The sequence below is a fragment of the Bipolaris zeicola genome (assembly GCF_000523435.1).
Source record: "Bipolaris zeicola 26-R-13 unplaced genomic scaffold scaffold_73, whole genome shotgun sequence".
NCBI classification, from domain to species: domain Eukaryota; kingdom Fungi; phylum Ascomycota; class Dothideomycetes; order Pleosporales; family Pleosporaceae; genus Bipolaris; species Bipolaris zeicola.
The window spans coordinates 63,098-90,837 of NW_006912122.1; the positions used below are offsets into that span (position 1 = coordinate 63,098).

General features: G+C 52.9%; 11 protein-coding genes across 11 annotated transcripts; 4 read left to right on the plus strand and 7 right to left on the minus strand.

Annotated features, from left to right (window-relative positions):
* Positions 1-80: 80 nt before the first annotated feature.
* On the minus strand, positions 81-320 carry COCCADRAFT_96056 (uncharacterized protein; the record flags this gene model as incomplete). The annotated part of the gene is made up of 1 exon (XM_007714063.1): positions 81-320. The coding sequence occupies one exon, from the start codon at positions 318-320 to the stop codon at positions 81-83; it is 240 nt and encodes a 79-aa protein (XP_007712253.1).
* Positions 321-2,380: 2,060 nt separating this feature from the next.
* Positions 2,381-3,880, minus strand: COCCADRAFT_36738 (uncharacterized protein; the record flags this gene model as incomplete). The annotated part of the gene is made up of 3 exons (XM_007714064.1): positions 2,381-2,754; positions 2,824-3,625; positions 3,677-3,880. 3 exons carry the CDS (start codon positions 3,878-3,880, stop codon positions 2,381-2,383), a joined length of 1,380 nt encoding a protein of 459 aa, XP_007712254.1.
* A 701-nt stretch (positions 3,881-4,581) lies between these two features.
* Positions 4,582-5,663, plus strand: COCCADRAFT_5014 (uncharacterized protein; the record flags this gene model as incomplete). The annotated part of the gene is made up of 2 exons (XM_007714036.1): positions 4,582-4,831; positions 5,092-5,663. The coding sequence occupies 2 exons, from the start codon at positions 4,582-4,584 to the stop codon at positions 5,661-5,663; spliced, it is 822 nt and encodes a 273-aa protein (XP_007712226.1).
* A 329-nt stretch (positions 5,664-5,992) lies between these two features.
* On the minus strand, positions 5,993-9,928 carry COCCADRAFT_36740 (uncharacterized protein; the record flags this gene model as incomplete). Its single annotated transcript, XM_007714065.1, has 9 exons — positions 5,993-6,562; positions 6,866-7,447; positions 7,505-7,999; positions 8,709-8,745; positions 8,797-9,469; positions 9,526-9,622; positions 9,678-9,696; positions 9,763-9,781; positions 9,838-9,928. 9 exons carry the CDS (start codon positions 9,926-9,928, stop codon positions 5,993-5,995), a joined length of 2,583 nt encoding a protein of 860 aa, XP_007712255.1.
* Positions 9,929-10,757: 829 nt separating this feature from the next.
* Positions 10,758-12,331, minus strand: COCCADRAFT_96072 (uncharacterized protein; the record flags this gene model as incomplete). Its single annotated transcript, XM_007714066.1, has 4 exons — positions 10,758-11,864; positions 11,921-12,053; positions 12,111-12,175; positions 12,233-12,331. The coding sequence occupies 4 exons, from the start codon at positions 12,329-12,331 to the stop codon at positions 10,758-10,760; spliced, it is 1,404 nt and encodes a 467-aa protein (XP_007712256.1).
* A 1,103-nt stretch (positions 12,332-13,434) lies between these two features.
* Positions 13,435-15,681, plus strand: COCCADRAFT_26247 (uncharacterized protein; the record flags this gene model as incomplete). Its single annotated transcript, XM_007714044.1, has 5 exons — positions 13,435-13,542; positions 13,621-13,966; positions 14,020-15,071; positions 15,120-15,324; positions 15,377-15,681. The coding sequence occupies 5 exons, from the start codon at positions 13,435-13,437 to the stop codon at positions 15,679-15,681; spliced, it is 2,016 nt and encodes a 671-aa protein (XP_007712234.1).
* A 488-nt stretch (positions 15,682-16,169) lies between these two features.
* COCCADRAFT_96011 (uncharacterized protein) lies at positions 16,170-18,233 on the minus strand (the record flags this gene model as incomplete). The annotated part of the gene is made up of 2 exons (XM_007714067.1): positions 16,170-18,138; positions 18,163-18,233. The coding sequence occupies 2 exons, from the start codon at positions 18,231-18,233 to the stop codon at positions 16,170-16,172; spliced, it is 2,040 nt and encodes a 679-aa protein (XP_007712257.1).
* Positions 18,234-18,715: 482 nt separating this feature from the next.
* On the plus strand, positions 18,716-19,437 carry COCCADRAFT_26249 (uncharacterized protein; the record flags this gene model as incomplete). The annotated part of the gene is made up of 2 exons (XM_007714045.1): positions 18,716-18,762; positions 18,816-19,437. The coding sequence occupies 2 exons, from the start codon at positions 18,716-18,718 to the stop codon at positions 19,435-19,437; spliced, it is 669 nt and encodes a 222-aa protein (XP_007712235.1).
* Positions 19,438-20,348: 911 nt separating this feature from the next.
* On the plus strand, positions 20,349-21,297 carry COCCADRAFT_36746 (uncharacterized protein; the record flags this gene model as incomplete). Its single annotated transcript, XM_007714068.1, has 5 exons — positions 20,349-20,398; positions 20,511-20,576; positions 20,639-20,714; positions 20,776-20,992; positions 21,092-21,297. The coding sequence occupies 5 exons, from the start codon at positions 20,349-20,351 to the stop codon at positions 21,295-21,297; spliced, it is 615 nt and encodes a 204-aa protein (XP_007712258.1).
* Positions 21,298-21,641: 344 nt separating this feature from the next.
* Positions 21,642-23,232, minus strand: COCCADRAFT_96017 (uncharacterized protein; the record flags this gene model as incomplete). The annotated part of the gene is made up of 2 exons (XM_007714069.1): positions 21,642-22,884; positions 22,940-23,232. The coding sequence occupies 2 exons, from the start codon at positions 23,230-23,232 to the stop codon at positions 21,642-21,644; spliced, it is 1,536 nt and encodes a 511-aa protein (XP_007712259.1).
* Positions 23,233-24,452: 1,220 nt separating this feature from the next.
* Positions 24,453-27,318, minus strand: COCCADRAFT_95981 (uncharacterized protein; the record flags this gene model as incomplete). Its single annotated transcript, XM_007714070.1, has 3 exons — positions 24,453-25,019; positions 25,069-25,149; positions 25,195-27,318. 3 exons carry the CDS (start codon positions 27,316-27,318, stop codon positions 24,453-24,455), a joined length of 2,772 nt encoding a protein of 923 aa, XP_007712260.1.
* Between the last annotated feature and the right edge of the window lie 422 nt (positions 27,319-27,740).

Here is a 27,740-nt window from a genome sequence, read left to right on the forward strand (position 1 = left end):
TACACGAGTCTACCGACAGGCGTATTGCACGCGAGAGAGGGGAATGTGCCAATGACTTGAAACGCCAACAAAGGAGACGCTCAACGCGTCGTAGCATGGCCCGGCCTTGGGACGTGGAGGCTTGCGACGGACCCGTTATGGCACGCGTGCCGAGTGCAGGACGGTTCTCTGGGCCCGTGGAGGCGAATGGCAATCTTGCACAAGCGGAGACCAATTTTGCAGCGGCCAGGCGCAGACAGCCACCCACACGCACAACACGCCGCGAGCAGCGAACGGGCTCGCTCTAGGCAGGTCCAAGGAGCACAATCTCTGCCAAGCATCTGGACAACCCCAGCATGGAGGCGAGCCGGCCCAGTCAGATTGATTGAATTCACTACCAAGGCCGGACGCCCCAGATGAAGCCTAGTCTTCATGATTATCCCAATGCCATGGACCCGCTCGTTGTTGGACCCTGAGACGGGAACGTCACGTCACCCCGCAACAAGCGACTGTTCGGGTTGGCGTCCCAAGGCCTGGATCGCGCGCGCCGAATCCCATCATGACCAGTCGGCCCTGTTCTCTCCTCGACATATACTTGCTTACACAGTATCACACGCATCAGCACACACCCTTCAAATAACCACCGCACCGTCTCACTCCACGCGCACGCGGGACACCCGCTGCCATGCCCCCCTCCCCCCCCCCGATGGTTACACCCCTATTGACAGCGCCACACACATTGCCACCTCGTACTCCGCCAAGCAGCTCAATTCCACCACTTATCTGTCCCGTCCACAAGCGCAAACGAAAAGGAGTCGCGGTAGCGAACCTAGTTCCAATCGCGTATCGATCCCCATGCGCTATAATCAGACCAGCTCCACATGTCTAAGCCGCGCGTATTCGTACCACTCGCCTCTGACCTTGTCGACCTGATGTGCGTCAAACGTGCCCTTTCCAACAATTATCAGCATGGGGGCGCCATACGGCTTTTTTAAACAGCGGGTCCTTGCCCCCCTCTCGTCCCCTCCTGGAATTGCAGATCAAACGTTGCTTCCCATCAAGTCGGCCCAAGGTAATACCGCACTGACACCTGGCCCCTTCGTCCCGTAGGAACATGCAAGCTTTCCGTTATCCATTGATTGCACAGATTGCTATCGACAAGCAGCCGTTCACTGATTAAGGGAGCGTGTCCGTGGAAACGGAGTATTTTTTTTCTTCTTCTATAAACTATAGTTCCCTGTCAGCGCGGCCCTACTCCTGTGCTGAGATGGGCCACTCCGAAAATGGCGCCTCTCTTGAGGCTGTGAGACTCATCACACACAACCAGTGTTGGAGGCTTGCGTGCTGTGGATAGGCGCACACGCGTACATACATAATGGGCATATGGGTACATGTTTCGAAACATGCTTTTTGACAGCGTGATGAGCCGCAGCACAACGCTACACAAAGAACTAAACAATGCACTCCCATAGTACGGAGGTCCTGCACACGAAAATAGTTAACCTTGCGTCGCGGACCTTGCGTCGTCATGGACGCTCGACTGCTTATCTGGGTGTATCTTATTTCGTTCAGGGGGTAGAAACTTTCTTGCGGGAGGATATAATAGATTACATCTTATGGTGCGCTACTCCGCCACAGAAACCCAAAATGCCTGGGCAGCCACAATTGCCATGAATACTTCCGGTGGCTCGGAAGAGATGCAATTCCTGAACTGTGGAGCTAGTAGAACAAAGCTCATCCACCTCGTGATATGCTCCAGTGCGCGTCACCAAATGACTAATGTAAGCTCTCGCGACCATGCCCATATCGACCGTTGGTGTACCAGGGATGACAAGGGCAGGTGACAAGCAATCGTATTGGATCGTGTTCCATCGTATTGAATGAACCCTCTTTTACCCCGTTGCCAAGAAGCATCTTTTGATCGCCCGGCATCTCGGTCCTATGAATAGCTTCCCGCGTGAGATGTCGACAGCTGGAGGCTAAGGAGTCTCTCCACGAGATAGGACCATGTAGACTAGATTGCTCACCTGAGCAATGGTTACGGGGAATGGCTATACCCAGGTGGGATTAGTGTAATCCACATCGTCAAAATACTTTTGTTGGAGCTTGACTTCCCAATCCAACTCCACGTGCATTATCGCTCACCTGGTTGTAAGCTGTGTACACGTTTATTCAAAGGTAGTTGCGAATGTAAGCAAAAAAAAATCGCTTCGGGTAAAATGAGATTGGAATTGTATAACATTACGAAACCCCACCCAGAAAATGAATAACAATATGTAAAGTTGTATCCTGCGCCTACCCTCAAACATCAATCTCTCAGCAAGGTCAACCATGTCTCGCTCAAACACCTAAAGCATGTGCAAGCTAATCCCACAACCATCAACCCCCCACCCCCCCTACCTCACAACTCCTCCTTATCCTCGTCCTCACCAAGATCAACATCCTTAATCGGATCCCTCTCGGCATCCTTAATCGCCCTCTCAAACTCCTCGGCCTCCTTGGGACTACTCTCGAAAAGATGCTCTTTAACCAGTCTCTGCGGCGTCTCGCCGAGCCACTGGAACAAGCTAAAGTCCTGGAACTTGTCGGCACGGAAGATTTCGAGCACCTCGACGTCTTCCTCGTCGGATAGGTTCTCGATGAAGTGGCCCATGTTGCGTGGGATGACACCTACGTCGCCGGCTTGGAAGTCAAAGGTGCGCGCGGTGCCTTTGGCGGCGAAGATGGTGACGCGCGCGCGGCCAGCGATGAAGAAGGACCATTCGTCTGCGTTGGCTGTGGGAGGATATGTTAGCCTGTCTTTTTTTTACACAAAAGGAGGGAAATGGGGGTTATATGACTTACGATGCCAGTGCATTTCGCGGATCGCTCCAGGTTGGATTCGCAGGTGGGCTGCAGCCACTGTCTTGGAAATGGGGAAGTTTGTGGAGTCCGTGATGCGAACTTGGCCGCCAGTCGTGTTGACGGGCTCCTGAGCAAGCATCTTGTGGGTGAACTGGAGCTTGGATTTCTTGTAACCCTTGCTGTCGCTGGGGACCTCCTTGTCGATGGGGCCGGGCTCGGAGCCCTTGAAGATGTATTTCTCCTTGTCAGGAATGGCCTTGAAAACTTCGGGGGCGACGCGGAAGTTCTCGCCCAGGACGGACTTGGGGGTTAGGCGCATCCAGTCTGTGAGCAAGAAGGTGGAATCTTCAGAAAAGTTGCCGTCGTCGAAGACGAGGAGGAACTCGGTGCCGTTGGGGCTGAGACCTTGGAGAGAGTGAGGGTGGCCGGATGGGAAGTACCATAGGTCGCCCTTCTCGAGATCATCGACGAAGCTACCGCCTTCAGTGTCAAGAGCAGTGATGCGGACTTTGCCTTCGAGCACGTAGGCCCATTCGGCTTCCTTGTGCCAGTGGAGCTCGCGGATGACGCCTTCTTCAAGACGCATGTTGACACCGGCGAGCTCCTTGCTGGTACCCAGCTCGCGAACAGTGGTCTCTCGCGTCCAACCACCCTCCTCAATGCGGATATGGGAGTCGGCAAAGGACCAGCGCATGTTGGGGATCGCGCCATGGTCAGTGCTAGGAGGACGGACGAGATCTGGGTTCTGACGTTCACGGGCGCGGTTGCGAGGGCCCATGACGCTTGCTCCGTCGTCATTTCGCTGTTATAGTGGTTAGTGGTCTTCATGGATACATGTCAAATGTAAACTCACGTATGGCAGCGGCTGAAGCTTGTCGCCCTGAGAATCGACCTTCCTGTCATAAGGATCACTCACACCCGGCCTATACGGGTTGGTTATCTTGTGAGGCCCAGCATGGTGTCCTGTGTTGCCAGGCAATGGTACTTGTTGCTCCAATGGAGCCGCAAGAGCACCGCCATAGCAGCTGAGCGCAACCAGCAATGACGAAAGATGCATAATGGCTTGGAGAGAATGAATTGAGAGCCAATTCTGAGGAGAATGGCACACAGATTTTTTTTTCTCTTTTCAACCGGAAAACGCGTCCTTTTCATGTTCGGCGGTTGGCAGTACGCGTCGGCCAATGCCGTACTTCCGATGACGCCATGAATACCTTGAGCTAAACATCACTCATCACCATGCATCAATGCGCACACGCCAATCCACGATTTTTCCACAACTCTCGACCCGTCTTTCAAGCATTTCCCCGCACGCACATCGCTATTGCTTGTACATGTAAAACACGCCCTCGCTTCGTAACAGGAAGGTTGCTACTCACATTACACCAGTCGGCCAAACCTCCTGCGCTATCCTGCAATTGCCGACAACTCCGCGCAGCAGAAGCTTGGATAACCTTGACCGAAGCTTGAGTCTAGGTTCCTGAAAAACGATCTGCATAACCGCCAGCCGGCTTCCCGTTACTTCCGATAACGTTCAAGATTCAAACAAGGCAAGAGACAAAAACCTGGAAATCTTGCTCTTCCAAGACAACATAAAGCTGCCAACCAGTGCCGTTTCTTCCGCGCCTTGTCTTTCAAGGATCACCCCCCAGATCCGACAGACGGCCTTCTTTCCCTTGTTCTCGATTCTCCCCCTCCCTTCGCTCTCTATATCCCTCTCTATATTCGGAAACCTCCAACGCGCAAGGAAGCGCCCAAAACATGAGCACCGCCACCCCCAGCACTGTCACGCGCAGCCTTGCAGACGAGGAAACGCCTCTTCTCGGCCGAAATGGCGCCGACGGCGGAAAGTCGGATGCACACGCCACGCTGCACCGCATGAGGCGCTACATGCAGACCAACGTCAACAGAAACTGGGCCGATGTAGTCTTGATCCTGTGTTACATGATTACAGGCCTGCTGGATAGCTCGGCTGTCTTCATCTGGGGCTCGTTTGTGAGCATGCAAACAGGTGGGTTTTTCCATGACTTTTTTACACTTTCTACTATCTATCTATCTATCTATCTATCTATCTATCTATCTATCTATCTATCTATCTACCTATCTATCTATCTATCTACCTACCTACCACGACTCATTCCATTCGTCTATTGAGACATGATCGAGCATGTTACATGACTTTTTACACCTTCTAATTCCTATCTACTACAAATCCTTTTCCATTCGTCTCTTGAAACACGACACAACAATTACTCATGCAAGGTGAATTAGGAAACACCGTCTACCTAGGCCTAGGCATCGTCGCTCCCTCTGAGGGCATCCGCTGGATCAAAGCCGGCATCTCAATCGCCGCATTCTGCGCTGGTTCCTTTTGCTTTGCCCGCTTCCATCGCTACTTCTCCCCTGCAAAGCGCTGGGTACTAATTGCCTCGTACTCGTTCCAAATGCTGCTTATCGTCTTCGCAGCGATTGTTACTACGGTTGGCAAGAACACGGGTGAAGGTCTGCACTGGCAGGTCTTGCTGCCGCTTGCTTCGGTGGCGTTTCAGTCGAGTGGACAGGCGGTTACGTCGCGCGCCCTCAAGTATAATGGACTGACTAGTGTTGTGCTGACGAGTAACTACTGCGACTTGTTTTCTGATCCCGAGCTGTTCAAGATGTCCAATGTAGAGCGTAATAGGAGACTTGGTGCGCCGCTTGCTTTGGTCATTGGAGCTTGCATGGGTGGCCTGTTTGCGCATAGCAGTGTAGGTCTCGCGGGCTCCCTGTGGACTGCGGCGGGACTGAAGCTCATGGCTGTTTTTGCCTGGACGTTGTGGAAGTCGGAGAAGATTGAGGAGTAGAGTATGGGCAAGCTTACATCTTCATCATACCATGAGGCACGTGAACGTCTACGGACGGGGAACCGAATTGTACATTTTCTAACACTGATTAACATTCGCATTCAAGTATAAAAGCTTGGATGCCGGATATTAGAGGGGATTATAGGACACATCCTTGGTTCTTATTAGACATCTCATTTCGATGATACCGTTACATTTTATAACTGCAAACCATTAGTTTAAAAGAGACTAAAGTTCCCGATTGACACCCTGAATTCAAAGACTCCCAGTCTGCCCGAGTGATCCCATGAATAAATACTACACGTGAAAGGAAAAAGGGGAAAACAACCCTACACAACCAACTCCTCCAAATCAGGCGACTCGCTCCCCCTCGGCTTCGACAACTCAAAGCTCAACACCGTATGATCCATGTAATACATGAGAATGCGCCATCGTCTCGGCTGATGCACGCCTTGCTCTTGATCGGTAGTGCCATCTGCATCTCCCTGACCATCAAACATGCCCTGGACCGGAGAAACCGCCACACCAATCATGCGTCCAATCGGCGCACCCGCAATCTGATTCTCATTCTCCTGTTTAAAAGGCAGCAGGTATTCAAGCTTGAAGCCGTATCGTCGATGCGCACTGTCTTCGTCCATGGTCCTGTAGAGTGAGAATATTGCTGCACGGCCAATTGGTGATGCGACAATGAAGACGCCTAGCTCGGGGATTTGAGAGAAGTAGCAGTGTCGGTCTTGCGATGCGAGCGATGGGATCCGCTCGCCGGGATGCAACGGGCGCTGCATTGATGTAACCTGACTGATTATATCCTTTGTATCTGTTACAAAGGGGCGCTGGACGAGAAAGATCTCTTCTTTCGTAAGAATCAGAAAAGGTTTATCGAGATCTTCTCCTTCGGCCTGCGACATTTCAGATTCAAGTCCTTAATAGTAAAACACAAGGGCAATGCGTACGAGATACTTGGCACTTTCAGAACACTCTATTGCGCAGTAAGGTTTCAAGGCTGGCTCGTAACTAAATAGTGTTCTGGCAGGAGCAATCATGTTGAATATCAAGTCTGGTGCATCCTGCGGGTTTTGGTGTGCCTGTATCATGGTCTGGATAGCTTGCTGTGAAGTATCAGCATCCATTATATCTGTAAGGAGAAGCCGGTCGATGCGGGTATTCGCCGTCTCGAGGAGACTATAGCAGTCACCACTTACCACTTGAGCCGGTGCCAGACTTCCTTGAACGTAACCAAGTGGCTGGACTCCTTGTGTCTGACCTTCCATAGAATCTGTATCCTCGTCGTCTAGATCACTCTGTTCATCCTCGCTTCCACTCGGCTCCATATACGGCGGGATGCATGCGTTAAGAGATGCAACCGTAAATTTCTTCTTTTGAGCCGTCGCATCCCGAAAGCTTTTTGGCTCATTCTTGATTTTCAACTCGTCTTCTTCTGCGGGGGGTAAGTAGTATGCTGATGTCGTATCCAGTGCTATTGTGCCCCAAGCTCCGTGCAACACGCTTGAAGCAGCCGGGCAATTGCACATAAACCCTCGTGATTCATAGCGAGGAGTGGAGTCCAGGTTCTCCGCACTTCTGCACCATCCCATCTGGTAATTAGCTGCTTCCTTCCTGGTATGAAGATCCCATAGTATTGTCTTGCCATCGATGCAGCTACTCAAAAGCCAACGTCCAGAACTGCCGTAAAATGACAATGACGGTAGGTTGTTTGTGGTGGAAAGATGAAAGATGGTCTCGTTTTGTCTACAGAAAGGAGACCGCGAGGCAGACTTCGAGGACTCAGAGGTGTCGTTATCTGAGTTCTCTGAGTTCGCTGGTTCTTCAGCTTGATCTACGAGCGCGTACGCGACGATAGTGATCTTATAAGTATTCGCGCTAATGGCAATGATCCGAGCCTCTCGATGCACAGCTAAGCCCCATGCGCTAGCGCCAACGTTTCGATGGAAGAAGATGTGAACGCCATCCTCGCTAGCAGACTCACCTTGGTCGGTTCGTCGTTGCAAAGCTCGGTAGATTACCTCGGTGCGGTAGCCAATTACATCGCCATCATCGCAGGTGATAAGAAGAACTTCTTCGTTACCAAGGTATTCAACAAGAACGCGGTTGATGGAATGAGGCTCCCAAGGATCGATACCTTGCCCTCGATGACCAGTCTTGGGTGGATGAAGGACAAGGCCGGGCTCCTTAGTCAAGCTTTGATCCGGAAAACCTGGTTGATAAACGTGTAAAGTATCTGTGGCGGCAAGAAAATACAGGTTGTGTCGCTGCGAGAACGCGGTCAAGTCGCAACGCCATGCACACAAGAATGGCGATGGGGTGTCAAGTTCGAACTATTCCAGGTCAGCATATTGATAATTCTGATTAATAGGTCAACGCATTTGCTATAGAAATAAATAGAGGCATATGAAAATAGACACTCAAAGTCTGCTGGGTTTCGTTGGTTTCATGGATTCAGGGCGTTTTGTAGGTGACGGACGGCTGCAGCAAGATGACGAGAGAAGCTCATACTCACCCGACCGCTTCCACGATGCTCCCCTGCTGGTATACAAGCGACGTGTTTCCTCATGATATATGCTGCATTCTTACTTGAACTGAAAGTCCTAGCCTAAAGTGTGTTGCTGGAGGTGAGTTGAACCAGTTTGGCCGTTTGCTTCTGTGACGTGAACTAGCGCCGAGCGCCGTTTCCTGATTGGACCCCGCGCGTTGTCGGTGCATCAAACTTACTACCCCACAAACTCAATTCAGAATGGTCAACCAAACTAACTGGTGTATTGATAACCAAAACACTCTCCATGTGTGAATGCAAAAAAACAAGAAATCAACAACACTCTAGGGACACAAAGTTCTTGCCCTCACAGACATTATGCTATTATTGTGCTAATGATTCCATAGCAATGTAGACCGTTAATGGTGCCCTGTCGTGTGATATCAAAAGTTCAAGTGTCCGAGATCACCCTCGAGACATTTGCATAAATTCTAGACTAATCGTACCGCCCGCCAGATCAATTACCCAAACGCCGTCTAATGCTTAGCGGTAACCTTGTCGCCAGTGAGTTTCTCAACAGCCTCCTTTGCGCTACAATAATGTTAGTAAATATGCGCCATTAGGATAAGGGATAGAACATACACATCACCCAAAGCAACCATGCAAACCGTCTGCCAAACGCCAAGTCCGATTCGGGGAGTAACACCACGGTAAAGACCCTTGATACCATTGTTCGAGTAGATGTACTTGAACGCCGAGGCAACGTTCAGGTTCTTGGGCCGGTTGGGGTCAACAGTCTTGGACTGAAGCTCCACGCGGATAACCTCAATGGGCTGGTTCCACGCGCTCAAACCACCACCGAGAGCCGAGGCGGTGATTTTCTCAATTACGCTCAGCTTCTCGCCATGCTCCTTGTGGGTAACCTTTCGGATACCAGTCTCGGCGACACGGGACAGACCGAAGCGGGAACCCCAGTTAGTTACCTGGCGCACTGCAACAGCATTGACACCACGGTTGATACCGCGAATACCCTCGGTGCGCCAGATCTGCATGAAGGTTTCTAAAGTACCCGGGGGCTTTGCGCCAGTGGCGGCGACCTTGTGCTTTGTGATCTCGACTGTTTTCATGCAAGTGCAGAAGCCCATAGTGGCATAGGCCTGCGCAAGACCACCCGTCATTCCACCAGAGATACCGGCGACAAAGTCGGGCGCACCAAACGACTTGGCGTAGTATTCGGCTTCCGAGGCAACGAACAGGAGGACGGCTCCCTTGGTGGAGGCTTCGATCCAGGCCCACGGAATGAGACCCTGGTAGACTAGAAAGCATGCTTGTCAGACAGTGAACGAGGCCAATCGTGGTATGAAGACTAACAGCCAAGAACACCTCCACGGGCCCAGATGCGGCGAATGGCACCCGAGAAACCTTCAGACCGGTTGGCAGCCATGGTGGTTTTGACGACCTCCAACGGCTATCCTCAATTGTCAGCGTAGTCCTGTTTCGAGATACGATCGGGGGTTGGGTACCTGTCCCAGAGTTGTTACTCTGCGGTCCTGTCAGTATAGATTCCGCGAAGTGTGGCATCAAGGTGGGCTGTGTACTCACTCGAACATGTTGAGACCAGCACCGACTGTCGGCTACGATCAGCATACATTTCCGGACACCAATGCGCCCTGGACAACTCACGCAACAAATTGCTAAACTTGACCGGCTTCTTCTCGAGTTTTGGCGCAGCGCTGGCAACGCCAGGCGTGCCGGTGATAGGCTTGGAACTCATTCTCTGGGGGTTTGTTGTCGAAGATATGGGGCCTGACCAAGGCAAAAGGGTGCTCCGTCGCAAATATGAGTGATATCAAGTGTGCAGAAAATGAGAAGAAGGTGCAGCATGAAAAAAGACGATATGAACTCTGCAAGGTGGTCTGTGTTGCTTGTTGACCGCCGACCGGCGCTATAACTGGGGGTGTTCCTGAAGCTATCGGGTTCTTGGCGCACGAGCGATCCCACCCGACTTTGACCCTTTCCGCGCCCGCCTTCCCGAGAGAGGGGTGGATTTACTTTTGCGGCGTCGAGCACACACTGCGCCAGGTTGATCCCCTGAATTTAAATTCTCCTTTCCACTTTGCTGCAAACAATTGGCACCATTGTACCTCGACACGGTGCAACATGTCGCCATCGGCTCTCGGATTCCGTAGGTGGCTGGCCCAGCCCAACAGTCCGTATCGGTTCCCCATCGCTCAGGGAGAAACTCCAGGGCCGCGGGTGTACCCCGGTGTTCCGGTTAGTTTTCTTCTTAGGTTGCTTTTTGCTCTGTTCCCATTGGGTGGGTTTAGTGCTTTCGGTGCTTTGGGACTACCTCCGCGGCCTATCCCCCGTTACAGTCAATGTGCTCGTAGGAAATAGGAAGCTACGGGGATTAATATATCTTCATCATCAAGGCGTAGTATTACAGTACGTCGCTCAATTGGAAAATGTGTGAGTTGCGATGGAGCCATGGCGCTTCCTTTCATATCTTTACATTTCATAATTTACAAGGGACTAGGTATCTCTGAATCTCAAGTAAACTCCTCCATATTTTCAAGACACTAAAACCCGACGTGATAACGTGCTTACAGCTGAGCACCAACCAGCTTAGCATAAGCCTCAGTGCTGAAGGACTTGGGCCTCTCAATGGGGGCGCCGACAGCACGGTCAATGATGAGCTGAGGAAGGACTCCGAGAGCACGGGAGACACCGAAGAGGACGGTGTAGTAGTTCTGCTCGGTAAGGCCGTAGTACTGGAGGAGGACACCAGAGTGGGCGTCGACGTTGGGGTATGGGTTCTTGGTCTTGCCGTGCTCGGTGAGGACGCCGGGGGCGATCTTGTAGACCTGGCTGACGAGCTTGAACATGGGGTCGTCGGGCAGGTGCTTCTGGGCGAACTCGCGCTGGGAGACGTAGCGGGGGTCAGTCTTGCGGAGAACAGCGTGGCCGTAACCGGGAACGACCTGGCCAGCCTTGAGGGTAGACCAGAGGTAGTCCTTGATGGCCTGGTCGCTGAGGTCGTTGCCAATAGCCTTCTTCATCTTCTGGAGCCAGACAAGGACTTCCTGGTTAGCCAGTCCGTGAAGAGGACCAGCAAGACCGTTCAGACCAGCGGCCAAAGAAAGGTAGGGGGAGCTGAGAGCGGATCCGACCAAGTGGGTGGTGTGGGCGCTGACGTTACCACCCTCGTGGTCAGTGTGGATGGTGAGGTACAGACGCATCAGCTCAACAAAGTCCTTGTTCTCGGAGAAACCAAGCTGGTGGGCCAGGTTGAACGAGTAGTCCTTGTCCTTCTGGATGGGAGCGACCTTGCCGTCCTTGTAGATGTTACGGTAGATCTTTGCGGCGATGGTGGGGAGCTTGGCAATGAGGTCCATGGAGTCCTCGAAGGTGTGCTCCCAGTATTGCGACTTGTGCATGCCCTTGGCGTAGGCCTTTGCGAAGTTGGACTCGTGCTCGAGAGCAGTGACGGCGAGGGAGAACTGGGCCATGGGGTGGAGGTCGCTTGGGCAGCGGTCAATGAGCTCCTCAACGAACTTGGGGACATCGGAGCGGGCAGCCCACTCAGCAGAGAGGTCGCGGACCTGCTGCTCAGAGGGGACCTCACCGGTCAGAAGAAGCCAGAAGAGACCTTCGGGGAGAGGCTCCTGGCCACCAGGGGCCTTGGGGAGGAGTTCCTGGCATTCGGGGATCTGTTGCGTGTTAGCGGTGGATCTGTGTGCGCCGGGATGAAAATGTCACCACGTACAGTCTTGCCACGGAAACGGATACCCTCCTCGGAGTCGAGGACGGAACCCTCCCAGACGAGGGACTTGATGCCACGGGCACCGCCGTAGACCTGGTCAAGGGTGACCTCGCCGATGACCTTGTTGCCGTGCTCTCTGGGTTATGATGTCAGTCTGGTAGTGGGGTGGATACGGGCTTTGACAAAAACGCACTTGCGGAGCTTCTTGATCTTCTCGATCTCGCCAGGCAGCTTGTTGGCGAAGGTCTCCTTCAGCGACTGCAATTGGATGGGTAAGCGGATGCATTGGCTTCAGGATGGCTGTAGAGGGCCTACCGTAGTCTTGCTGGAGTAGAAGCGGAGGCCATTGAAGGCTGTGGTCCGCAGGGGGGTGGCGGCGCGGAAAGCGCTTGACAATCGCAGAGCAGATGCCATTGTGATGAAATGTGAAGGATGATGAGAAGTCGGATGGGCGGGAGGGAGTTAAAAAGGTTGCGTCGGAACGATGCAAGAAAATACTGGTGGAGCTCAGCACGGTCTCGTCATGGCTGCACACCCATGCCGCCATGGCCAAACAACTACCACCCGCGCGGGCATCGTTCGGAGGTCCCTCTTTTCCGGTGTTCAACAATTACTCCATGTCAGGAACACGCACTTTAGCGCAGCCAATTCTTTTGTCGGGCTTGCGCAGGCGGCCTGTGTTACATAAGAGCCACTTGGTTTTGTTGCCTTGGCGGTGGACAGCAGCATGGGAGTGGGCTACTGTGGCCGCGAGCCCCGTGTAAGGACAGGTACCTAGCTAGTAAGTATGTAGGTACAAAGTATCGAGGGCTAGGCCCGGAATAAGAAAATGGCGTCGGCAGAGCCCTCCAATGCTTGGGCCGGGCAAAAGGCCGGCGTTGAGGACTGCTTACTTACTGCAGCGCCAAAGAGGCAACTCGTACAAAATGTCCCAAGGCCCAAGGCCCGAGGCAGGCGTGCGTCCTGCTTGCATCCTGTTTGCATCTCGCGCTGCAGGGCTCGTGAAGACGTGCATTTGCTTGGCCGAGGTCATGTCACGTGCCCCGCTAGCGTGGCTCTGGCAAACTTGCCGACTCGTCTCGCCTTCTGACGTTCTGCTCACCTCTGCAACTGCGCCCTTGACGTAGACCACCACCATCTCTCGCGGCCCATTCACACTGCTTCCATTGACTCTCTGGCTTGCTGCGACTATCGCGCTTCGTGGTGACATCGCTTGCGCAGCCAATTTTCCAACTGCGCGCTCGCGTCCTTGGTTGACTGGGCCAGCAGCTCGCCTCGCCCGCGTCAGGGGACAGCTCAGCGCTCCTTTCGCCTACAGTCTTCGTACAGTACTCTACTACTGCCTAGATCTTCTTGCTTCGGCTCGCCTCTTGTGGGTTTCAAGTAAAGTCTGCTGCGTGTTTGCATTCTCGGTTCTCTCACCACACGCTTTGGCCCCCGTGGTGCATTGCCAAGGGCCGTCTTTTCCTTTCGCTTCACATCTCTGATCTGGCACATTGAACATAGTCGTGGCAGCCATGGACGAACTAGGCACACAATTGCAATCCCTCCAGGCCCTCAAGCCGCCTGGAGTCACACCCACCAAGATCAAAGCCATCACGCAACTGTGCGTTGACAACATTCAGGTATGCCAGTCGCAAGGACCTTGTCCATAACCTCTGCGCGCTTTGGTCATCATACTAAGGACTTGAACTCACATGTAGTCCCACCCCGTCATCGTCCAGAAGATCGCTCAGCAGCTTCAGAACAGCGCCGTCACACATAAGCTAGGAGTGCTATACGTCGTAGATGCAGTTGCCCGCCAGTGGGTGGAGAGGGCTAAGCAGGCCGGCCAGACCGTGTCCAAGAATGCCGTACCAGGAACATATGCTTCAGGAGTGCAGATGATGCGAGATGTGCTACCCGCCATGATGATGAATCTCATCCAGTCTGCACCAGACACTCAAAAGGAGAAGATTTCCAAGCTTATAGACATCTGGGAGCGTGGCCAGACGTTTCCACACGACATGCTAGCCTCCTTCAAACAGCAACTGAATGGCGGTCACAATAGTAGGTAGAGGCCTACGCGTTGCCTTTTCTCCAGCTAACGCACGGTAACTCAGACGTTCCATTACCTGTAGAGCCACCCAAGAGCAATGGCATAGCCCCAACCTTCAACGGACAGACTGCTAACCCACAGCCACTTGCCCCGCCACCTCCGGCGCAACCATCACAAGACACTAATGCTCTGTTTGCTGCCCTCGCCGGCATTAGCCACCAGAATATACCTACTAATGCTCCACCTGCAGCACCTCATGCGTTTCCTTTCCAACAAAACGTATTGCTACCTCCACCTCCTGGTTTTGTGCCTCCGCCGCCTGCTGTAACAACAGGACAGCCCGGTTTGCCTGTCCCACCCGCTGGAATGAATGAACTCGCAGGACAGATTCTACAGGCCATGAGTGCTGGTTCAATCCAACCCGATCAGGCAATACAGGTTTTGAACGCATTAGCCACAGCTCAGAGTGGTGGACTGTCCATGTTGCCCTTACAACCTCCAGTGGCTACACAGACACCCCCACAAGGGCAGTCAATTGTAATCAACGGTAACCAAACAGATCGGTATGATCAGACAGACAGTAAAATGCGAGACCGTAGCCGATCGCCGGGCTTTCAACATCGACGATCGCCTGGGGATAGGTCTCCTCCCAACCCCAATCGTCGGGAGAGCCCAACATATGGTGTTTACGACCCAAATGCAGGCCCTGAAGGCAATTCGCAACGCTTTGAGCGAGGTGAGCGCGGCCGTAGCCGCGGCAAACAAAAAGGAGGACGTAATGATCGTAGTGAATATCGGCAACGCTCGCCACCGCGACGACAGCCAAGCCCGCCTAGGGCAACAGCATATGGCCAGTCCAAGTATATTGATTGGGATGAGACCCTTCCACGCGATAATATCAGAGTGCTTAGTCGTACATTGTTTGTAGGCGGTGCTGGCGGAACAGAGAGTGAGATTCGGAGCATCTTTTCTCGCTTTGGTAGGGTCCAAACGTGCATTGTTAACCAAGATAAGCGACATGCCTTTGTCAAGATGTTGACCCGCCCCGATGCTCTTGCTGCCAAGCAGGGCATGGACAGCTTGAATGATCCTGTTGCACAGTCTAAAGCGCGCCAGGTAAGGATGCGTATTCTTTGTAATCATGTACATGACTAATGGGTGCAGACGCGATGGGGTGTCGGATTTGGTCCTCGTGATTGCAGTGACTACCAGACGGGCATCAGTGTGATTCCCATTTCTCGGCTTACCGAGGCTGATCGTAAATGGGCATTGACCGCTGAGTATGGCGGAACTGGCGGTCGTGCTCTCGAAGGTGGCATGGTTATTGAAGAGCCGGATATCGAGATTGGGGCCGGTGTTTCTTCCAAGGGTATGCCTGTCTTTTCGCCGCATGGGGGTTTTTACCGCTAACAAAATCACAGCCATCAGCCGACGTGTGCCGACCGATGCTCCTCGCGGCGGGCGTGGGGGCTACGGTGCCCGTGGAGACCATGCTGGACGTAGCAACTCTAATGGACGTGAGAACTTGAACGAGCGCGCCGATGCAGCACCCAACAACTTTGGCGGTGCACGCCCCGGGCCTGAGAACGCTGCCCAACACAAGTTCCGCAAGCACGACCGAGGAAACGCTAATGATCCCCGCCATGTGTCGCCCAGAGCTGATCAGGGTGTTGCAGTTCCGCCGGCCGTACCTGGGTTTGGTTTCCAGCTCCCCGGCTTTTCATGACATTGCCACAGTTTTTAATTCCCGACATGCATATACGGGGATTTCCTTTGAAGGGGCGGCTCTTTTCTTGACTTTGATACGTTTCAAGTCTCTAGGGGTGGGGACAGAGAGGGAGGGTGGGAAAAAAATCTCTTTTTTCGCTTTCAGCATATGTTCAAAGCATTGCAAGGCGTTGTGGCAGCTCTTTGCAAAACTCTTTTGTTTACTGTGTAAACAACATCAACTTTTTTTGCTTCATGTATATTTGAAGAAAGCAATGGACTCTTGTGTATAGTATTGCTAATTGATAATGTCATGTGCAATTATATATTTGTGTGTGTATGTGTGTGCAATCGAGGAAAAACAACAGGCATCGCCATTTATTACATTTGGAGTCTTCAAAGGGAATACTACATGACGACAACAAAAAAGTTTTTTTCCTCCCGTGAAATTCCTCCCTGAGCAACGAAAAAAAAGAGGGTAGAAGAACAGCCTTTTTCTAGTCCTCTTTACTTCCTCTTTGTCGCTTTACCCTTCTTCTCACTGCCCGTAGCAGCAGCCGCCTGCTCCTTCTCCTTGGCCACCTCTTGGACCTTTTGTGCATCGGGCACCTTGAGCGACTTATCGCCATCGGGATGCGCAGCCAGCGGCTTATTTGCATCTTTCTCCTCGACCTCCTCGTCATCGCCGCCCTGGCCAAACTCATTAACACGGTTATAATCAACCTTGTACTTCCATGTTTGAAAGAGGTAGACGAAGAAAATGACGTCGTCACGGAGGGTGGCAAGGCGATGTAGGGTGGGCATTTTGATGGTAAAGGCGAACAAGTCGTCGATGAAGGTGTTGAGGAACTTGTATGTCATTGCGCGGCCGGGCATGTGGGCTACGGACTGGAGTCTGTAGTTGATGTAGAGGGCGGGGACCATCATGAGGAAGCCGTATGCGTAGACGGAGCCGACGAGCGTGGTGATGATGAACGAGTACCATGACTTGTGGGTTTCGTACATGAGAGAGTAGATTGCGTAGGCGACGAGGAGCGGGATGGCGACCATGTAGAGGTATTTAAAGGCAATGGCGTCGTATTCCTCCGTCTTCTTTTCCGTTTCAGAGAGCACATGCTTGTCTTCGAAGACGACGGTGTAAGGGAGGAGGGAACCCGGGGCGGTAGGGCGGACGCGGACGTTTACAGATTTGGTGATTTTCCAGGCTTCGATGGCCATGCCCATGCCTTGGCCGAAGAGGATCATGTACGACGTGTTTTCGTTGTTGTCGATGAGGTAGAGGAAGATGATGGCTTGCATGACGACGTTGGCGAGGATGGTGCGGACAGAGGTGCCGACGTTGTCCTTTTTCTTGCGCCAATGCTGCACGTCGTTCTTGAAGGCGAGCATCTCGAAGATCATGTGGAGGACTGAGACGACGGCGGTGACAGCAAGAAGGTACGAGTTGCTGTCGATGATGATCTCCTTGAACATTTCCATCTCGGAGCCGTCGCCACCTCCAGGTGTAGACTGACCGGCGGCCGCAGCTCGGGCATTGGCGTTGAGGTTTTCATCGACGGCGGCGAAGATGTTAAACTTCCAGTGAGCGTAGTTGTTGAGCTTTACATGAAGTGGAAGGGTAGTGACGGTTTCGTTGACCTCAATCATATCCTTTTTGAGCTGCCAAAACGTGTTTGTAAAGACAATGGGGTAGTACCAGCCGTGCTGACCCGTCTCATCTCGCGCGCCAGTCGCTTCAAGCGTAATGTACTTTCGGGGGCCAGGATGCATGCTAGCGAACTGCACAGTGCCTGAGTCGGGGATGAGGGACACGGTGAAGTTGGGGTGGTAATAGTTAGCTACAATCTTGGGCGCGTTCTTCTCCTCTTCCGTCTCAACCTCGCTTTTCTCAGGCATGTCGCTTAGCAAGTTCCTCGTCTTTGCAATCTTCTTCTTGGGCTGGTACTGCGACAAGGGTCGAATGAAGTGGTAAGCCTTTGCGGTATCGTAGCCCGGTTGCGTGGGATCAAGCACACTGCCGCTCTGCGCCACGTAGAAGTGAGCAAGAAGCGTCGCGTTGCGCTGTACCTCCTTGGGTACCTTGAACTCGAGGTCTATTTCTCTATTCTCGCTGTAATCTCCATACTTGAAGTTCGTCTCGTGAATCAAGAGCGACTCTTTGGGCATGGATTTGAGCGGCGGCATAGCGACGGAGGCTGAGATGTACATGGCAATGTCCATCTCAGTACCGACAGGCCACATGGGTGCGACGGCATAGGGTATATGGCTCCATTGAACGCCTGGCGCAAGGGATTGTGGACGCTGCTCCCAAGCGGGTATCACAACATTGCCAGATGGTTGGACGACTGCTCCGGGTTGGGACGGGTCGGCGGCGGAGGGCGCAGTCTTTTGGGCCTGTGGCATGATGTACTTCATTCCACCTTGGATAAGCATGAAGATGCCCACGCTCTGGGCAATGGACGTGAGCAGCTGCGGGCTATGTTAGTATACATTGCAGCACAGAGGGGCGTTGGGGCAACTTGCGCTCTTGCCCTGCTCGGGCGCCTGGGCGGCTGCTTGTGCCTCTGGCATGATAGCAGCGTGCGGAATTGGAATTCCGGCTTGAGCAGATTGGTGTCCAGGAAACCTAGAAGAAGAAACGTGGAGTCGCGATGGGAGAACAGATGGCCTGGCAGAGCGGGCGGAGAAGTTGGGGCGGGCCAAGACGGGCTGGTAGTGTCAGGGTCTAGCCACATGGGCGGGCGGCATGCCGGCATAGGCTGGGCTGGGGTGACGCAATGCGGCTGACCGAACTGCACGTCTTTTGCATGCTACAGGCCCACCAGGCCCTGCGTCTGCTGCCTATTATATGTGCGGATATGTATGTGTGTATGAGTCGACAACATGGTCCTTTGCCTACCTTTTCTTCTCTCCCTTGGACTTGACAACACCAAAGTACACCCACTTGCTAGCACCGCCGGCTTGAACCTTGTGTAACTATACCGTCATCCATTTTCTCTGGCACATTTCGTTCCGAGCCTGTTCCGAACACATACGAACATCATCTGCACAACATGGCAACTACCAATGACACCCCCAAGCAGCCCGTCGTCTGCGTCTTGTATGTGCAAATTGGCCTTTTCTCTCTCTCCAATCACACGCTAATTGCCATAGTTGCGGCGCCTCGAGCGGCACATCACCTGTGCACATGGAAGCTGCCCGCGCTCTTGCACATGCCCTACACAAGGCAAACACCAAGCTCGTCTATGGCGGTGGCACTGTGGGCCTCATGGGAGAAGTAGCACGTACTCTTGTCTCGCTCTCAGGCCCTGACAGCGTCCACGGCATCATTCCCGCTGCTCTCACCCGCCTCGAGCAGAACCATGACCCTGCCGATCCCGACAAGCACACTATCGATGAATCAATCTATGGACGCACAACGGTTGTCAAGGACATGCATACACGAAAGCAGATGATGGCTCAGGAAGTCATCAAGGGAGGCCCTGGTGGCGGCTTCGTGGCTCTATCAGGCGGCTACGGAACGTTTGAAGAGCTCATGGAGATTACAACGTGGAACCAATTGGGCATTCACAGCATGCCAGTCATTGTCTTCAACATCGATGGATACTGGAGTGGACTGATTGAGTGGGTCAAGAATGCCGTCAAGAGCGGCTTCATTGCGCCTACCAACGCTGGAATCTTGTCGGAGGCTCTCACAGCCGACGAGGTCATTACATGCTTGAATGAGTACGAGAATGCGCCCGGACGTTTTAACCTGACTTGGGAAGAAAATTAGCTTTCTCCATCGGTTGTTTGTCGCGAGGAAGAAGGGAAATGGGTGGATCGACGGGGGCCTAAAATATACAGTTTAGCGATTGCTATCTGGTTTGGTCAGAGGCTTGAAATATGATCTTCAAACAATGCCATGTCCAGCTCCGACTTGACTAGCCTCATATGTCATGCTACAGGACTCTTCTGTTTGCTCGCTATTAACACCTTATCTGCTGCTGATCCATGAAAGGACAAGGCTAACAAGCGGGGCTAGACCATTGTGGTAGCGCGCCCAGTTGATGAGTGCAGGTGGGATCTGCAGCCATCCGCACATGGTCAATCTGCATTAAAACGCCTCGATATGGAGGAAATGAAGGCCAAGGCTGCCACATGTGCGAAACAGGACAGCTACAAACGTAATTATTTAGCGCTTCCAAATACTCTACACCCAGCATGCTCTTTTCGTACGTCTTCGGATACGATAGAACCCCGCAGATAGGCACAGGGCCTAGTCCAGACCCCAGCCACGCTGCCTCATCTAAAGCCAGCGGCAGCGACCCCACCCCCGGCCAATGAACCTGCCAAGGGTATAGTCCCGACGCTTGACACACACACCACCCATCCCCTCGGCCTCTATATACGCCGCAAAGGTGGGATGCGAATGGCCCACACGTCATCGATAATCGGCCACGCAAGTGCCAGTGAGCAATGGGGCCATGGTCTTCTTTGTATATAGTAGGCCTCGTGCTCACTTCCTCCTACCTAATACCCGATTCACCACGGTAGTGCTTGCCCTTTTCGGTAGATGGGCACATCACTTCCACCCCTCGGGACTTGATTAGCTTCTTCTTTTCTTTTTCACACACACACACACACGTCTAGACCTGTCTTCGCCAACTAGACTGTAGATCGACGCGAACACAAGAAGAGACAAATATGGCAGACAAGCAAGAGCAGGCAAAGCAAGCGGCCGCCGGCAATGGCATGTGAGTATTTCTACTCGTCTGTTCTTCACATATCGGATTTGACGGACGAAACCGGGAGACACAAAGTACGAATAGAAATGTTGCAAAAATCCACTAACACACACAATCGCAGTGTCAACCCCTCGGGAGCAATGGTCATGGCTGCAGCGCCCATGTACATCGCCTTCGTTCCAGTCACGTACGTACTGCACACGCAACGCCACCCACCTCCAACTCCCAAATTCTAACAACCAGCAAAAGCACCTACCTCACCGCCCCAGAGAGTATATGCCAATCTCTCGTCCATGCAATCATTAAGCTCCTCCCCGGAATTAACGTAAGCCCCATCTTCCGAACCCCACATACAGAACCAACACAGGCTAAACCAACCCAAAAAGACCACGGGCATAACTTCAGGTCGCGCCATCCCCGCTCTTGCCACTCTCTACCTCTTCTGGACTTTCGGTGCCTCGGGTGCCCTCTCCGCCGCAGGCCAAGCCATGGGTCGCCGCGAGGGCTTCGACAACGACCATCCGAGAAAGTACGTGCATCAGCTCGAGGGTCTGCCGCTCAGACTACGTAGTGCGCATTATGCTCTTATGGAGAACTTTCCCGGTAGGTTTTTTTTCCTCTACCCCATGTCTTCATTTCCAAATTCCTGGTGGATTTGATTGCCGAATTGATGTTCAGTTGCTGATGCAAGTGGGATAATAGCATTCGCTCTTGCTGCAGCTCTAGCTCAGATTATGGCGCCCAACGATGCTCAGATTGTTAACCTGCTTGGCTTCCATGTTATGGCGAAACTCATGGTGCACTATCCGGCGTATGTGGGTAATGTGGCGCTGCCGAGGACGTTTGCCCATATCAGTGCTACTGCGGCATTGGTGAATGTTTGTTGGAGGTTGGCAGGAGCGAGCTGAGCATCTTCTTCGCTTTCTTCGTCATAGAAAGACAAAGATGGAGATTTATTCGCTAGAACAAAGAAGAGAAGGTGTCATCTGGGGCTTCGGATAGAGCAAGTGTCGGAAGAGGGAAAGTGGGCTCAGTAAAGAGAGGAAGAACTGGCGCTCACAATGTACTCTGATAAGATGCTAACCCAGATACAACATGAAAGAAATGGGAACAATATAACTATCAAATAGTCCAACATGGTTTTCTTATGCACAATACCAAAAAGAGGGCCAACTTAAATCCCGATACCCTACATCAAAGACGAAGAAAAAAACGCCAAAAACACCTTGCTTATGAAATCCCCTTCAGACATCTACTCCCTAAACACATTCTCCAACCTCTCCAGCAACAAATCCGCATGCTGCTTCTGGAAAATAAGCATAGGCCGCAACCTCACCGCCCTCTCACCCGACCCTCCAATATTAACCCCCTGAGCCTTCGCCTTCTTGAGCACCTCATCCCTACGCACACTATCAAACGCAATCAACGTCCCCTGCCCCTTTCCACGCAGATTCTGAATTTCAGCGGGATACTTGTCCGCCAGCCTCTCCAAGCCAGCGAAAAGGTAATCGCCGGTAGCAGCCGTGCTACTCACAAGATCGAGCCGCTGAATTTCCTGGATAATGGCGCGGAACAAGATAGCGCGGGCGGGGTCGCCCATCCAGGTATTGAACTGACGGTACGGCTTGTTAGGTCTCAAGTCGTCGTTTCCGAAATAGTACCCTGCGGTTTGGGCTTTCTTGGAGAAAGTGACAATGTCGGGTGGGGAAGCGAGATTCCAGTGGTCGTGGGCCCAGAATTTGCCGGTTGCGCCGACGCCGGTTTGGACTTCGTCGACGATGAGGAGGACGTTGTGTTTTTTTGTGATTTGGCGGAGGCCTTGGAAGAAGAAGGGCGTGGCGTGGTTGTCGCCGCCTTCGGATTGCACGGGCTCGACGACGGCGGCCACGGGCTTGTTGTGGTAGGTCGTGAGGAGGTGCTCGGTTTCGTCGAGGCAGCGCTGCTCTTCTTGTCGATTTTCGGCTTCGTGCTCGGAGAGCGGGTACTTGAGCTGCGGGAAGGGGGCTTGGGGCCAGTCGAAGGCGGGGATGTCGAGTTTGTGGATGGGCTTTGAGCGCGTGGTGGAGAGACTGCCGAAGAGGCGGCCGTGGAACCCGGTTTTGAAGCTGAGAATCGACATGTCAGGGGCGCCGGGGGATTTGTTGTTCATGGACGAGGCGATATCTTCAGCAGAGAAGTCGACGTCTGCACCGCCGCGTTGCTGCTGGCGCTTCCACATGAAGGCGGCTTTGTAGGCAAGCTCGTTGGCGTCGGAACCGGCTTGTGCGGTGAAGACTTGGTTGAGGCCTTTGGGTGCTACGGAGAGGATGCCGCTCTCGAGGATGTCGGCCCAGTCGTGCTGAGGGAAGTTTCCGAGAGCGGGTCGGTTGATGATGGCTGAGGCCATTTCCGGGGAGGTGGCTGCGAGAAGAAGAGATGGGTTGTTGTAGCCAACTGGGATAGAGGCAATCTGGGCATACACATCGAGAAGTACATTGCCGTCTAGGTCGGCAATACTATTCAAAAAAAAGTCAGTTTATCTACCCCCAAGTTCGATTATAAGAAACGTACTAGTTGCCGTAGCTTCGTGAATAGTCGGCCATCATGTTCAAGCTTCGGATATCAAACACCTTGCCGAGCTTCTCAATAGCCTTTTGGCTGTTGGGCCCGGGAATCTGTGTCTTCACAATTGGCTGCTTGGGCTCATCGGGGAAGAATGACTGCTCTCCGCTGTCCGTAGCGACTGCGGCGGCTGCGGTAGCATATCGTCTGTTGAGCGCCGTTGGCACCCTTGAGGCTGTGTGAGCATTCACGCGAGGAAGAATTGCCCGCGAGCGGCCGGCAGTACGAAGAAGATAAGCCATTGTGTATACAGCTGTCGGTGTATGCAGCGTGCAAACGTGGTTTCAAAGAAGATGTTGGGGATGCACAGTCGGGGTGCGGGGAGACGCGACGCCAATCAAATGGGTGTCGGCGGGGTGTCTTGCAATGGCACAATCCAGAGAAAGAGAGAGAGAGATTGAATACTATTGAAACTCTCTGAACAGAATACTAGAATCAAACCCAGGAGCATACCTCGAAAAGAGCGCCACCGCCTTTTATACCGACAATCTCTCGGTGCCGCTGATAGAGCTACTTGGGCAACCGGCTCTAACCCGTTGCTATCCCCGCATAAGCTCGACCAAGTAAGCCTCTAAGATCTAGTCTACGTTGTGAACCCTTCGACTAAACCCCTTCCAGACGATAAACTTGGCAATCCGATCCGACACACGCCGCAGACGCCTCGTACGCCACGGCAGTGTCACGGAGAGTTACTGGCGCGGGGTAGTTAGTTTGTTGTCAGCGAACCACGTGTGTCGGTTCTGCATGTCCTTTATTCCTTGGACATCCGCCCTATGTGTCAAGATGCCGTAATGAAGAGTCTAAGTATGCATCCGACACGCTTCGGCATGGTACGATAGTCCAGAAGGGGCTGGTGCAGAAAGAAGAGCAAATGTTTATAGGCTGCAATGTACCAAGGGTCATCACGCCAAATGTCGGTTCATGGTGGGGTAATAGGATGGTTATTAGGGTAGCCATGACACAAAGAAACGTACCACTGGGCACTTTCTTACTTCATCAAGTCACTATCGATTACCGATTTTCCGAAAAATTGTAACATCACCTCTACATACTTGTAGCAGTTGGAATGGATAATTAAAATGCTTTCATATACCCAACCTATTGGCGCACTTCATTTGACCCATGAGTACCAGTGACACGAGTGGTGGTTTCCAGCCCATCCCAGATTCCATGAGCGCGAAGAAAAGTAGTACCATACAGTTAGCAAGCTTTTGATGACTTTCGTCACGAAAAAAACTCCATGTTCCCCTCCGCCTTCCATGCAGTCGATAGCCGGTCCAAAACGCAGCAAGTCCACAGAACCACCTCTGCGGTTTCTTCAACCATCCCAACGCCTTTTGATATGCTTATGCAACCGAAACCTTTTCGGTCCAGTGTGTGTTTTGATCTCGAACTGATTACAAAAGATAAAAAAGCACAAGTAACACAGAAATCGAAAAAGAAAGGGACTGCCCGAAGCGGGCTACTGGGTGTGCTTACCATTACTGCCGTTTACAAGTGGCTGCTTCTGATCAACAAAGCCGTTTGTAGGAGGCGTCGCGAGCTGCATCGGACTACCGTAGTCACCAAGTTGGAGAGTTGTCTTTACCCCATTAGGCAAGCTATCAGCAGCGCCTGGAAACGAGGTTGTGGGGGTTTCATCCATAGGTGTAAGGCTGGACTCTGCGTCTTCGATTGACTCAAGCGGTGGTGGAGGTGGTGGAGGCGCGGGTTGTGGGGTTTCAGAACTTGTCCGTGTTCTCTTCGGCGAGCCAAATCGACCCTCCTCTTCTCTCTTGCGCTTCAATTCAGAGGCAGAGTCGGAAAGAGAGGCTTCGTCAACCGTGGCTGCCAGGCTATCAGAAGTGCCACGGATGGTATCATTTTGTGGCGTCTTGATCTTCTGCCGTTCATCCTTCTTCTTGACGGCCTTTTCCATAAACTCTTTGACATATTTCCGCACTGTTTTCTCATGGTTCGAGCTGATCTTAGCCGTGGGGTCCTTGACACGCCCAGATTTGTAGTCGCCGCGCACGAGCTTCTTTGCCACCTACCAATACGGTTAGCAAGTCGACATAGACATCGAAGAGAGTACCTACCTCTTTGCTGAGTCGTTTGACCTCTTCCTTTTCGAATTTCTTCCGGTATGATGAGGTTACAGCCATGACGTGAGGTGAGAGCTATAAATGTCAGTTACAGACTGCGTATCAACTCGATGTACTCACGGTCGCCTCGTATATTTTTTCTTGCTTCTCTATCGGCAGACTGCGCCACTTTTCATCGCGCAGCGCCGGCTCTCTGAGTTCATCAGGGACAGGCTGCGGAGTGGTGGATGCAGAGTTCCCAGTGGGTGTTTCTGTTGAGGTAATGCGCGATATGATGTCTTGTAGCATTTGTGTGTCGGACTTGGCTTTGTTCTGCTGAGGTGGTGCGTTGACAGCCTGAGTCGGGCGTTGCCATTGTGTGACGCCTGAGGAGTTGTAAAAATATGTCAATCCATTCTCTGCAGTAGCCTGAAACCAACCCGGAGGAAGACTGTTTGGCGGTCGAGGCCGATTAGCTGGTCGGGCAGCAGGAAAGAAATTGGCCGGACCGCGGGGTGCATTCAAGGCGCGAGGGCCCGAAGGGATGTTCGTAGCAGATGGGCCTTTCGGCGCGACTGCAGACGGTGACTTGGATCTAGACCTCGATCGTTCCCTACCTCGCTCACGCCGCTCGAAGTGATTTTCGGTTCGGACAGGTGTGGCGGCATTTGGATCCCTCTTTATGCGAGGTATCCTGTACGCAACCTCCAGCTTGCTCCATGCATTAAGAAGTTCTGTAGCTAGAGTTTCGACCCGCTCATCGCCGTAGCCGTTTAGTTCAGCGACCGCTTCTTCAATGCCAGATTCCTGAATCTTGTTTCGAGTGATCCGCGGTAGCCTTTGGAGAATGTCGAGAACTTGCAGCACTACATTAGCGTCTTCCTTCCATATTTTCAACGTCTTCTTTAATGTCTGGTAACCGTGAAACTGCACAATGCGATGGCCAACCCTCTCACTGCTATTTTGCATGCGGCTGAGCAGCTTGACAGCAATCCATTTCTCGGTGCACTGGCGCAGAGCAGGCACAATTTTCTTGACTCCATCCTCGTCGAGTTCCTTTGGCTGCAGATCATTGACGTATTCCTCGTCATCCTCGCTGGCCTTCTTTCTGCGGGGTTTCTTGGCAACAACCGCTGTGTCCCAGGCAGCACCATCATCAATGCCAAGAGCCTGAATCATGTCAGTGGACAACTTTGTCGCGTTGTCAGACTGCGTCTTTCCGCCAATGAAACCGCTGCAGTTGGGTTCGCCGCAGTAACAAGGTTGCGGGTCCGCGCCGTATCGGTCCACATTGTAGTTGAAGACAAGTTCTTCACCGGCTTTGACCTGTCGCTCGACGAAGATGCCCATACGTAGCTTATCCCCGACAACCCATTTGTCGACGAAGCAGTTGGGATTGCATGAGTGATTGCAAAACCGGCCTAGGTTGCCCTTCTTGGTAGCGTCTACAAACTCGCCCTTGGTCAAAGACATGAAGTAGAAATGCTTGATTCCCTCCTCATCATACTGGCCCATGCGCCGACGAAAGGTGCGCTCGTCAATAACCTCGCCAATGTACTCAAAGACAAATTCGCCTGGTGCCATGTCTTTGTTCGCACGCAGTCCAAACCCTTTTTTCTCCGTCTTGATGACGGCGACATTGGCGTACTGTTTGCGCTGGAAGCGTTGGTTCTGACACCGCCTACCGCAGCCGCAATCCCCCACACATTCCATTTTTGTGGCGCGGTTGATGCAGTCTGAGTCTTCGCCACAGGCATGATTTTTCCTAGTCGCAGGGTCGTATTCCTCTTGGCAATCGCACTCGAGCGCCGGGTCTGTTGTGCCGATGGTCTTGTTCGCATACGTGCATTCGGTGAGTACTGTGAAGGTTTCTTTGGCGGCTTCGGTCGAGTCCGGGAGGTCGAGGTACAAGGGAGGCGGCCGTGCGACGACTTTCTGGGCTGCAGTACGCGACAGCTTAGGTGCTTTGCCAGGTTCCATCTTCAACGTGATGTCTCCGCCCAGGGTTTCTTCGTGGGCGCTGCCGGGCGAGGGTGCTTCAGACTCTTGCTTGATCATAGGCGACCGGGATTTGGATCGCGACTTGAGCCTGGGTGGAACGGCGAGGGGTGTGGGCGCGCGGTCGAGTGAATCTGCGTCCTCCACCTTTACCTGGCTCGAGCCGTGGCCCTCACCTGCCTCGTCCGAGGCCGCGCCTTCCAGCTTCATTTCGCGTAGCTCAGGCTCTAATTGAGCGTGGTCCTTTTCCGAATCGTGGCTCGACATGTTGGCGACCGTCGTGGGGGTGGAGGAGGATGCTGGGGGCGGCAGGTAGAGGATCGCGAGGTTCTGGACAGAAGGGACGCTAACGTTGGATGCCTCTGATCACGCATACAGAAACGACTACTCATTCACCTCATGGCCCGAGCGACGCGCACGCAATAGACAATATCAAAACTCCTCCCTGTGAAGCTGAGCAAAAAGCGGATTACTAGGACGAAACGCGGTCGCTTGGGGCACCTGGACCAACGGCTGGGAAGGCAAATCTTTACTTCCCCCCTGTACAAAGGGCGGAAGGCGATGGCTTGACTTGTGCTATATACGCACAAAGCGTGCTGGAGACACAGAGCAACAAAGCTTGGTAACAGTATAGATATATATTTCTTGAGGGTGCGGGTGGCAGCAAGGCGCGCGAGTCCGGGGCGTCG